This window comes from Lathyrus oleraceus, chromosome 3 (assembly GCF_024323335.1).
Source record: "Lathyrus oleraceus cultivar Zhongwan6 chromosome 3, CAAS_Psat_ZW6_1.0, whole genome shotgun sequence".
NCBI lineage: Eukaryota > Viridiplantae > Streptophyta > Magnoliopsida > Fabales > Fabaceae > Lathyrus > Lathyrus oleraceus.
Window position 1 is genome coordinate 276,348,127 of NC_066581.1, and position 13,248 is coordinate 276,361,374.

At 37.0% G+C, this 13,248-nt stretch overlaps 1 protein-coding gene across 1 annotated transcript; it reads right to left on the bottom strand.

Annotated features, from left to right (window-relative positions):
• Nucleotides 1–7,169: 7,169 nt before the first annotated feature.
• On the bottom strand, nt 7,170–8,164 carry LOC127130833 (protein MAIN-LIKE 1-like). Its single transcript, XM_051059795.1, has 3 exons — nt 8,129–8,164; nt 7,724–8,056; nt 7,170–7,646 (listed from the first exon to the last, which is right to left on the bottom strand). Exons 1-3 carry the CDS (start codon nt 8,162–8,164, stop codon nt 7,170–7,172), a joined length of 846 nt encoding a protein of 281 aa, XP_050915752.1.
• Nucleotides 8,165–13,248: the final 5,084 nt, after the last annotated feature.

A 13,248-nucleotide genomic window follows, 5' to 3' on the forward strand; every position in this document is an offset into this window, starting at 1 on the left:
CCCTCAATAAATCTGCGATAATAACCAGCTAACCCCAGAAAACTACGTATCTCAGTAGCAGACTTCGGAGTCTCCCACTGTGATACAGCATCAACTTTAGCAGGATCAACAGAAATCCCACCACCCGAAATCACATGGCCAAGGAAACTCACTTCCTTCAACCAGAACTCACATTTAGATAACTTTGCATATAATTTCTTTTCTCTTAACACCTGCAGAACAATTCTCAGATGTCCTGCATGCTCTTCTTCCGTCTTAGAATATATCAATATATCATCTATGAACACCACAACAAAATTATCAAGGTACGGATGAAATATACGATTCATATATTCCATAAACACACCTGGAGCATTAGACACACCGAACGGCATCACAGTGTATTCATAATGACCATACCTCGTACGGAAAGCAGTCTTCGCAATATCCCCTGACTTCACTCGAATCTGATGATAACCCGACCGCAAATCAATCTTACTGAAAACATGAGCTCCAACCAACTGGTCCATCAAATCATCAATCCTCGGCAATGGATACCGATTCTTGATAGTCACCTTATTCAACTGCCGATAATCGACACACAACCTCATCGTACCTTCTTTCTTCTTCACTAACAATACTGGTGCACCCCAAGGAGAAACACTTGGACGCACAAACTTCTTCTCAAGCAATTCTTCAAGCTGCTTCTTCAATTCAACTAATTCAGTTGCCGACATTCTATAAGGAGACATCGACACTGGACTCGTACCTGGTACTAAGTCAATGGCAAATTCGACTTCACGTTCTGGAGGTAAATCACTTACATCCTCCGGAAACACATCCTGAAATTCACAGACAACAGGCAAATCTACACTCACTACTTTCTTATCCGCTTGCAGAGACGCAAATAAAGCGAATATCTGGGCTTCATCTTTCACAAAATCCCCCACCTGCCTAGCAGATAGAAATCTTGCCTCATCATTCTCACCAACTTCAGAAAACTGCACCGTCTTTCTATAGCAGTTGATAGACACGCCATAGAATTCTAGCCAATTCATTCCCAGAATAATATCAATTTGGTGCAAGGGTAAGCACACCAAATCAACCACGAACTCTCTCTCAAAGATCGTTAAATGACAACCTCGACAGACAACAGAAGTCTTCACAGAACCATTAGCAGGAGTATCTATCACCATACTTCCGCCTAGGGACGACATAATCATACCAATCCTAGTTGCACACTCATATGAAATAAACGAATGAGTAGCACCAGTGTCAACAATAGCAAGCAATTCAACATTATTAATCAAGCAAGTACCTTTAATCAGATTATCTTCTTTAGGAGCTTCAACCCCACTCAGAGCAAACACCCTACCAGTAGTATGAGCTGCAGTAGCCGCCTTCTTCGGTTTCGAGCACTGCGAACTGATATGGCCTTTCTCGCCACAATTAAAACATGTCGGACCAGCATCCTTACATTCCGTAACTCTGTGACCAGTCTGACCGCATCGGAAACATCTCAGCACTTTCTTGGTACAGCTATCAGCACGGTGGCCTGGCTCGCCACACTTGAAACATTTACCAGCTATGGAAGATCCTCCCCCACTTGGCTTCTTCTCATCTACCACTTTCTGCTTACCTTTACCATTCGGAGATGCATAAGGACTACCACGGTCCTTATTCTTCTTCTCACTAAGACTCTTGTAATGAGCAGTCCTAGCCTTGCTATCTTCCTCAAATATCCTGCACTTATTAACCAATGTAGGAAACCTACGAATCTCCTGGTAACCAATGCCTTGTTTGATCTCGGGACGCAACCCGTTCTCAAACTTGACACACTTGGATCCCTCAGCATCAGCATTATTATAGTGAGGACAATACTGCACCAGCTCTTCAAACTTCGAAGCGTAGTCAGCAACAGACATGTTACCCTGCTTCAGTTCTAGAAATTCCATCTCCTTCTTACAGCGCACATCAGCAGGAAAATATTTCTCCAGAAAGGCCGTCTTGAACCTTTCCCAAGTCATCTCAGCACCTGGTACTTCAATTCTCTGTCGAGTATTATCCCACCAGTTTTCAGCCTCTTCAGATAACATATGCGTACCAAACTGCACCTTTTGTGCTTCAGTACACGTCATCACCCGGAAAATCTTCTCAATTTCCCTCAGCCAAATCTGAGCACCATCTGGATCATAGCGCCCTTTGAATGTAGGAGGGTTATTCTTCAGAAACCTTCCCAAATTCTTAAACTCGTCGACCGGCGGATTCTGCTGCGCCTGCATAGCCTGCGCCATAGCAGCCAAAGCCTCAGCAATCGCACGGTCATTTTCTCCAGCCATACTCTGCACAACACCACTACAACCGTTAAATATCGACAGTGTCATTTACACTAATCGACCAACAGGGAAAACATCACATTATGACTCGACTGGACTGACTATGCTCTGATACCACTAATGTAACACCCTTCTACCCCAAACGACATAATTAAATAGATTATCAGAGTACAACATGTAGAAGAGTTTACATTTCTTACAACATAACACTTTTATCATATCACAACATAAAACATATTATTTATTAAAATAAAAACTTCGCAGCGGACAACAACACAATTATAATCTTTCAACATATAACAATTCATAATAATGTTTCATTATCGTCTCAACAAACATCTCAACATAATAGTCATCATAAACAACGTAATAATAATCAATTCTCTATCGAATCCCATAACCCCGGTGTCACATGACCAGAGCATTTGACTCGACCCTGTAGAATAACTCTACACTTATTCTTCAAACCTCAACAATAGCTACTCCTCTTTATCTGCACATTGCTCATCATAGATGAACATAAACACATGCAGAAGGGGTGAGAATTACATTATTAAATAATAATATAACGACAGAAATATAAACATAATATATTCCCCCTATGCCAACACAGCTCATCGTAATCATCATAATCAACATACTCATGAACATCAGCAAAACAACATATCAAATGCAATGCACACACCCATGCATGACTCAACACGACTCGGTATACCCATTTTGTGACCACTACAGGATCACCACTCCCAGATTCACCACCATAGAATCCGAGTTCCCCGTAAGGAACCAAGCCTCTCAACAAGCCCGGAGTCAACATCATCATTGGAACTCAGTCCGTTCATCACTAGGCATCGGCCTTTCATGAATGCATGCACACCAAACATGCATCATTATCAACATAGCAACAACAGCATCATATAGTCATGTTATCATCATCATTAATAGCATGACATACAACTCAAAACAACAACAACATTACAGCAATATCATATCGTTACATAACACATGTATAACTAAACACGTAAATTCAACATCTCATCATCATAAACACCTCATACACCATCCTATAATCACTATTAATTGTTATAATACAATTACAGCGACTTACTAAGAGTCTCGCAACTCAACGCACTCAAAAACTCACCAACATCAACTTCTGCACAGCACAGTTCGCGCCGCGCAGCAGGGTTCGCGCCGCGAACGGTGCGTTACAGAACTCCTCTGGATTCTGCCCAGTTCGCGCCGCGAACTGGGCTTCGCGCCGCGAATCGCGCGCGAACAGAAGCCCTCTGCTACAGAACCCAACGCAGCTTTGCTTCTCTACTCGCCATAATTCATACCCCACGGCTAACAACCCAATATCAACATTTAACAGTCATATATACACAACATACTTCGATTATAAAGCATATAACTCAACCAGACTCACAGATCGGAGAATTTCCATCAAAACCCCAACTTTCCCAATCTCCCTAAAATCCCCAAATTCATCAACAATTCAACATATATCATGAATTTGCTCGCATATGATCATTTAATAAGGTTCAGACCCCTTACCTCTTTGGATTGAAGGAAGCTCTGAGCAATCTTTGGCCTTTTCCTCTTCCTTCTCTTTCTCTTCAGCGGTTCCTCTCTTTCTCTGACTCTGAGGCAAAATACGTGACAAAACTTCTGAGTTCTCACTTTGGCCTCTTATATCCAATTCCACTTTTACCCTTCCACTCTTCATATTCCATTTATTTTATTTATTTAATTAATATTAAAATAAATAACATCAATAATAATATTTCCCAATATTATTTAATAATTCCTTTTTCCTTCCAATAATCTTATTAAAATAATATTTAAATTAATCCAAAATATTCGGGGTGTTACAATCTGACACAATACAGTTTTCCAGAAACTTTTTTCGACTTCGCACCGCCTCACCTCAAAATCCAAATGATCGTATTATGTGTATTGAGTGGCTTTCAAAATCAAGTCATTTTGTTCAAGTTTACTTGAAACCTAGATGCCCAATACCACTTACATCACCGGAGTGGACAACTCATTCAACAACAAAAGCCGAGACTTGACCGAATCATTTTATAGAAAGGATGCAAGAGTTCAAGGAATTGAGAAACATTGAAAGATAATTAATTGCACAAAAGACTAAGGGGGTACCACCAATAGATTTAGCTGACGACATATGTTTCGATTCGTTTTAATATTTTACTTTATCGGACAAATAAGTGTATGTAATTGTGTCTAAATATAAATAAAGTGTTATATATTAACCATTTGTTCATATTTTGTCTTAATGAAGTGTTACAACATTTGTGTTTTTTGTAAATGAAAAATCATGTTCTGTTATAGGTTCTCTTTTGAAACTGGTTCAGGAGAAGTTTCGGAGATGCATCTTCGAACCAAGATAATAAGGTGAGGTCCTAGAGATATATCTTTGGAATCAGAATGCCAGTCATTAAGTGGTCCATATTGATCTATGGCCTCTATAAATTAAGGTTCTCTTATGTTATATTTCACACAAACTGAAAATGTCTCAAATATCACAACTAAACATTGACTGGTATGTCGGAAATATCTCATTCTCCAGCTTTACACCCAAGCGCATGTTCAAGCTCAAAGACTTCACCTCCCTTGAAGATATCAAAGACGAAATCCATTATCTCTTACCTTACGGAGACAGTCAAAAGATTGTGAAGCTCGAGTACAGTTCACCGTCGATTGACAACAAAGAGAAGATTGAGTTTAGAAAATTTGAGCTCAAGACGCAAACAGATGTAACGGCTATGTGGAATACATTTTTCCATTTCGAAACAAAAGTTCCGCTCGAGTTGGAAGCGACGATTTCAAGATCGATCGAAGATATTCTGAATATGTTGAAGCGTCCACTTAGATATTAAAGTGTAATGTTGCATTTTATGTTGAACTCATCTATGTAATCCTAATTTTATTTTATGAGTCTTAATTTTAATTTGGAAAAATTTCTTATTTTTGGAATTGGTACTGATGTCTCTGGCTTACGAAAATGTAACTACGGATTTTTTTTGGAGATGCATCTCTAGAATAAAATAAACCAAACAATAAGACGTCACCCTGAATGGTCTCACTTGAGTGTGTGTTGGGGTGCGTCCGGAGATGCATCTCTAGAAACATGGGCCATTGGTGGAAATTTGTGTGGTGCGGTAGAAACTTATAGGGTACGTTAAAAAGCTCTCTCTATATTTGTACCGAACGAAGTATTGAATGGTTTGTAATTAGTCCTAAAAGTTAGTTTTTTGTGGAGGATTTCTTAATGCACCCTTAATACTTCTTAGCCACCACACATAATTATTTAAATTCCCCTATTTTCTGGAGATGCATCTCCGGATGCACCAATTTCTGAATAAACGTTGAAATATTCTGGAGATGCATTTTCAAAAAAATTTAAAACATTCAATACATCCCACTCAGAAGCCATTTACATTTGAATTGTATTGAATATGCATCTTAGTGCATATTTCAGAGATACATATCTGTAATGTCTCAGAACTTAGTCTTTCATGTTATATTTTGTTTATCTGTACTCAAATGAAGATTTAAACCATACCATACGATCGAAAAACAAAAATTTACATACATAATTCTAGATGGTCAAAAAATGTCATACATAAATAAAATACCAATAAATGTCAAAATGCCATACAATCGAGACAAATAAAGTAGCAAGATCGTCAAAATAAAATACAAACCATAATACTACTGCTATATAATAAGACACTACTGTGTATGTCTGACTGCCTCTCTTCTACCTCCTTTTCCTCCTCTATCTCCTAATCCATCAATCCCACCCGTCCCCCGGTGTTGTCTCCAGTATATCAATGCCCCCCGTGCCTCCGTCATGATGGAATCTAGGACCTGCCTTACTCAGACCCATCAAGGAAGATACCTCTAATAATGCATGCCTGCACAATCTCCATTATGAAACGAAACCTAGGCAAGACATCCTCAATGTGATCTAGCTGTTCCCGCTCCTCCTCTAGTATATCTTGATGAGCTAGTCTTGGCGGGTCTCTTGGAGCAACCTGTACCATGTACGGATGTGACACCCTGAAGAACCATTTGATGTACCGATCAACGTAGCTCCAATCACTCTCATATATGGTAGCTCGTACCTCTTTCAGTACCAGATGACTCTTATAATCATCAAATATATCCTTTATATGTATATGTGTCAAGGCATGATAAGAAGATAAAACAAGGTGTATGGGAATGGTTTGAGTGTAGTCGAACTGCCGCATGACGCGCTTGTGGAGATGAGGAGCAATGAGACACGATCCGCATGCCTACCATCCAGAGTATAACACTATCTCGTCAAATGTTCGTGTCTCACGGTGATCAACATAGATGTTGAAGTGCACGTCCTTAGCTATCAAGCGGTCAAGATAGACTCTATAAGGCTCGACCGCTTGGTTCCCTCTGAGCGGGATAAAAGAAGTAGCAGGCGGTATATCCTCAGTGTAATCAAGTACACTCACCCAACCAGAGATGTGTGGGAAATTATGGAGGATCCAACCCTAAAATGAAAAGTTTGGAACACAAGAATCATCAGTAATGGCTTTGCAAAGATGAAATGAAAATCATAAAGAAACATTCAAAGACCAATAATTATTAGCGTTAGTATTGTGACGCTGCGTGTGACCTGCTTCGTCTTCCACATACAACCCTCTCTCAACTTCGAATGCAAGTAGATTAAACAAGCTTCCCCACAGTTGTACTCATGGATCTGCTCGAAATCCACGAAGTAACGTAGGTAGACGACGTCTATATATGTGGCACTGTTGTCCATAAAAACCTCAACTATGCTGTCAATGCTTACGATCTATAGAACGCCACCTCCTCATCATCACCATCAGCATGTTGTGCACTCAGGAGCGCATCCTCATATACCTTTTTTCTTATAAATCTAGCATGAGCACCTCTGGTCTTATCCAACTCATCCATCGCCTCCCCTAGATCATCCCCCAGGTACTCTACCATAACCTCGAGTGCCTCGTCTTTGGTCATCCTCCCATGATCTAGGAATATCCCCCTGATCAGAAGATGTAGCAAACACGAGACATTATCGAGTGTGATAAACATCTCATCATGCAGGAGATAAAACGACGAGCTCTCTGAGTGCCATGTCTCCGCGAATGCATTAAGAATCTTGTGGTTGACCATAGTATAACCGGTCATGCACAAGTTCTTTAGGACAGATAAGGACAAAACTGGATGAAACCATTCCTCATTCGGTTGAGGCAATGCAACAATCTTCCTCCCGTGGTTAAGAAACTTTTGCAGACCACGCTCCTGAAATTTATCAGAAATAAGCAATGTCAAAAATTAAAATTAATGTAAAAATAAATAAAGAATCCAACTAATGTTACCTCTCCATCCCAGATATGTCTGGTAGTATGGTCTGGATACAAAGGCAGTAAGGATAAATCAACTGGACCACCTTCAAAAGACTCTGGCTCAACATCCGTAACAGCCTCACCCTCCGGAGGTGGCATTGGATCAACAACATCATCAATATGAGGTGGGACAGGAGGTGAGACTAGAATAACAACATCATTGGTAGGAGGTGGCACTGGTGAAACCTGACACCCGCGGGAGGATGAAGGGAGAGATGCGTCAGATGGTGAATCATGTCTCCTATGGGGAGAAGAAGATGAAGTGGCATGAAGAGAAGCACGTGACCCAAAAGTAGAAGGCTCTTCCTGACAAGAGGGACCAGGAGCCTCTAGAACTTGCTGGCTCTTCTCCCGCCGAATAAATGCGTGTTAAGAAACTCTGCCATGCCTCAACCCATCATGTTTATCAACCATTATGCTTGTAAGTTAAAGTAAGGCAGGCCATTAGTGCAGGAAAACAACACAAGCAAGAAAAAAAATGACTGAGAAATTTCCGGAGATGTATCTTCGGTTACTGGGAAACTAAACCACTGAAAAATTCTAGAGATGCATCTCCGATTACTGGGAAACTAAATTGCTATAAAATTTCGGAGATGCATCTTCAGAATTTTCTACAGCTCAAAAGTCGCGTCAATGGCATAATGTACCACATGCAAGCTCAAAAAAAATTGTTTTGATCATCAATTTCAGCCAACAAACAACTAATATACTATGGGTAAACTATCTTAAACATGATTTCTACTTATTTCTAACCCTAATCATTGATTTCTACTCATTTATACCAAAACTCAAACATTTATCGAAAACTTGAAAAACATATAAAAAATTGATGTTTTTGATGAAGATGAATGATACTACAGATGAAGATTGATGTTCCCTTGAGCCTTATTGAATGAAATTTGATTTGGTGTAGAGAAGAAATTTGATAGAGGTTGAATTTTAGTTGAGTTTGAGTAGTGTGAAATGAGGAAGGAGAAGAGTCTGACGCGACTCAACCTCCAAAATGTTTCGGAGATGTATCTCTGGAATATTTTAACGTTAATTGACCTTTTGGTGCGTCTGGAAATGCTTCTCCAGAAATTGGGGACATTTTTGGAATTTCGTGTGGTGCATAAGAAGCATATGGGGTGCATTAAGAATTTTCCTTTTTGTGCATGATCTCCAAGAAATCAAATCTCATTAGCAGATCAACTTTATAATTTTTGTTTGAACAATTAATATTAGTATATTAATTATTATTATTTTAATATTTGCCGAAAATGTCAAATCTTTATATTTGAAGGATGCTCAGATGATTCTAAATTGTCCGAGAGACTATGAATTTGTTACTCGATTTTAAAAATTTATTGGTTTCTTGGACCCACTATTTTACCAAGGGAATAATTTATATGATTGAATTAGACAGGCCATCAACGATGACTCTATTTTTTTGGATGCTTGTAGCTCGCTAGGAACAAATTGTGTCTTGGTAATGAAATGGTATCTGTAGGTGTTTAATTGGCTGCATTGTATGGTAAAACACTAGCTGGATTCTAATGTCTTGACTGATGTCATGACATGTTGTGAAGGCGTTTGTGTAACTGCATTGGAGGTTAGAGTATCTAACTGTACTCTGATGTCTTGACTAATGTCATGACATACTTGAGTAACTTACTGCAGGATTAGCTAATACAGGATTTATTGAATGTCAAATTGGATGTGGTGACATTCATCCCTGTCAGCAGATACTGAGGAATAGAACAGTTGGTGTTCTGTTAGAGCTCAGTATTCATTTTCAGTCTGGTTATCAAGGAAATACCAGACCTGGCATAAGGCCTACTATATGAATGTCAAACTGGATGTTATGACATTCATCATGGACAACATATACTGAACAATAGACAGAGTGGTGTTCTGCTACACTTCAGTATGTTTCTCAGTCTGCCCTTCAAAAGGATAACAAAACTGACTTAAGGCTAAATGTGTAAATGTCAAATTGGATACTTTGACATGTATTAATGTAAGCTGCTACTGTAGAATGGACAGTTTGGTCCTGTACAGTTCAGCAAACTTGTACAGTCTGTTTTCAGGAAAAACAGACTTAGCATATGGTCCTTGACGTCAAGCTGAATGTTGTGACATTCATTCCTGACAGCATATGCTAGATTGTAGGTTGTTCAGTTTTTCTGTTTCAGCTTTTTCTCAGGCTATTCTTCAGGGATTCAACGGCTGAGAGAAAATCCAGGAAATCAACAACCAAGCTACATTTAATGAACCTAACAAATAGCCTATTTGTTAGTAACCTAGATGTGGAATTTAGGGAAACTCGGGTGACCTTAAATTCAGGAGAATACAAGTGTAAGGCCCAAGTACTGCAATATAAAAGGAAGTCATTCCTTCATTCAGAACTGGGGATTTTGAGGCGTGAAGATTTAGTGTGTCCATCATACTTCACTGCTGTATTTTTGTGAGTCTTGTAATAGACATATCTTGTAAACCAAGCCGTTATCTCGTAGATGATTGCTTTGGTGTAGGGTGTTCATTGAGTTGTAAGTGTTGTGTCACTCTAAGCTTTTAAGCGTGAGTGCTGTGTATCTTGATTAAAGCTGTTAAGCACAATCAAGAATTGTTTGAAGTGTGACTTCAAAATTGTCTTTAATATTGATTAAAGGTAGTAATCACTGAGGTGATTGAGGGGGAGTGAGTAAGAACTCTGATCTTAGTGTAAGATTGAAATTGCATTGGGTAGGGATTAAGTGAAGAGTTGCAAACAGGTGAGTTTAGCTTTGAATTAATACTACTAATAGTGGATTTCCTCCCTGGCTTGGTAGCCCCCAGACGTAGGTCATGTTGGACTGAACTGGGTAAACAATTACTTGTGTTATTTACTGCACTTACTTTTAAGTTCTGCATAATTCTTGTATGTGCAGATTTGGATGTCATAACAACCCGTGTGACATCGAAAGTCTGATAACTAGAATTTCAGTATCTTTCTATACTTTGAAACTCATCACTATGAATTATGTTAATCTGTTAGCTAAATATTTTCCCAAGCATAATTTGTCTCATCCAACAAGAACGATCACGTGGAATGCACACAAAGATAGTAATATAATTTTGAATATTGACGATAGTAGCCTAGGTAATCCCTGTGGCTCGGGTTTTGATGGATTGATTCGAAATGCTTATGGTGTTTGGATTCACGGTTTTGTGGGTAATATTGATTATTCCAACATCTTTCATGCTGAGCTGATGACACTATATCATGGTTTATTTATGACCTAAGAACTTGACATCAATGACTTACTCTACTATTAATCTTATCTCAAATTTGGTTAGTGTTTGACATCACTATATCACAGTTCTCCACAATGTTAAAGAGTTTCTTACTGGAGAATGACAAGTTCAAATATTTCACACTCTTAAGCGAAATGCTTGTGCTAACTATCTAGAAAAACATAAAACTGGTAATGATGCAATATAGTAATCTTTTGCGAAACCTCTTGTAAAAATCATCACTCTTTTATTAGCTGATGTTAATGACTCTCTCTCTCTCTCTCTCACACACACACACACACACACACACACACACACACACACACACACACACACACACACACACACACACACACACACACACACACACACACACACCCACACCCCCCACACACACAAAGCTGTCAAAATGGGCTACTCGACCCAAACGGGTCGGCCCTGGCGGGCCTCAAGCTTTTTAGGGCTGGGCCAAAAAACCCTTATTGTAATATGGGCTCAAAAATTACTACCCGAGCCCGATCCTAGATGGGCTTCAGGCTACCTGGCCCTAAACGGTCTTTCTTTTAATAAAAAATTAAAATAAAAACCTCATAATATTTATTATAAATGAAATTAAAAATTATATTATTTTAAACATAATACATTTTTAAGTATTATATTAACTTTTATAAATACTATAAAGTGTTTTTAAACATAACATTTGTCTAAATTATATAAAATAATACTCGAATATTTAATATAAAAGAAAATAATAGAATACGAGGAAAAAATGTTTATTATATTAATATATAAAATTTGAAAGAGAAATATTGAATACAATAGAGATTAAATTTAGTGAGGTGAGAAAAATCAATGTGTTATTTTGGAGTAAGATAATATAATTATTAATATAATTTTTTTAAAATTTATAGCTATGCGGGTCTAATGGGCTACCCACGGTCCATACAGACTAGCCATAATGAGTAGCGGACTTTTTAGGGCCGAGCTAAAAAAGCCCTAGATAATTTTAAGGTCCAAGCCCTATGATTTTTTGGGCCTGGCGGGCCAACCCATATGTGCTAACTCATTTTGAAAGCTCTGCACATACACACGCCCCCCATACACATAGGCACACACACAGACAAATGACACAAAGATGTTAAACTTAGTAATATGACACATTCAATAACTCTTTACCGCATATCCGTATAACAAAATCCACAATTGGATTGAAATCTATTATCATATAAATCATGTATATAAAATTAAATATCAATCGAAAATCATTTGACATGTCAGCGAGATACATAAAAACCAACGTCTTACAAAACTTCATGAAAAACGTTATTTTTTATCATTCACTTTAACATATCAAATAATTTTTTATTGATGTAAAATTTTATAGACGTGATCTATATGATAATAGTTTTCAATACAACAATAGATTTTGTTATACACACATATCGTACAAAGTTATCGGATGTGTCGTATTATTAAATTTGACACCTTAGTATCATTTGATCCTATCTATCTATCTATTTATCTATTTATCTATCTATCTATCTATCTATCTATCTATCTATCTATCTATCTATATAATTTCTTGACAAATTCCCACTTAGAGAGGTTTATTTGTGTCAGCTCTCAATATTTTGGTAGCTACACACATTTTTTCTCATCCACTAATAAAGTATCCTTTTATTTATTTTATTTTGGTACAAAATAAAATACTTAAAAATTATATTTTGTAATTAATTTATATACTTTCTTTTAAATTAACATTTTTTTAATATTTAAATATGTAATCGATCTACGCAAATATATCACTTTTTAATTTTGATATTATTACTTTTATTTGATTTTGTTCTTTGCAAATATTTTTTTTATTTAAATTTTCACAAAATTAATATATATATATATATATATATATATATATATATATATATATATATATATATATATATATATATATATATATATATATATATATATAATTCTAATTAATTTATAAATATTAATTTTAATTATTCAATATTAGTGTCATAAAATTAAATATTTTACATATAGTAAAGAAATCAATTTTACAATAGCTAAAAGAATAAGAATTAAAAACAAAATAAATATTTACAAACAATAAAACCAAATAAAAAAATTAGAAGAGACTAAAATTAAAAAAGATATATATTTTTTAAAAAGTTAATTACATATTTAAACTTTTATTAAATATGTAAAAATCAAAGTAAAGTTTATAATACTCGTGCTTC

What these genes read in the sequence shown, in the direction of transcription:
- LOC127130833 (XM_051059795.1), bottom strand. Translation starts at nt 8,164, where the DNA reads ATGGTTGATAAACATGATGGGTTGAGGCATGGCAGA. An exon ending in ATGGGTTGAGGCATGGCAGA is followed by an intron (nt 8,057 to 8,128) that starts GTTTCTTAACAC and finishes CCCTCTTGTCAG; the next exon opens with GAAGAGCCTTCTACTTTTGG. An exon ending in GACATATCTGGGATGGAGAG is followed by an intron (nt 7,647 to 7,723) that starts GTAACATTAGTT and finishes GATAAATTTCAG; the next exon opens with GAGCGTGGTCTGCAAAAGTT.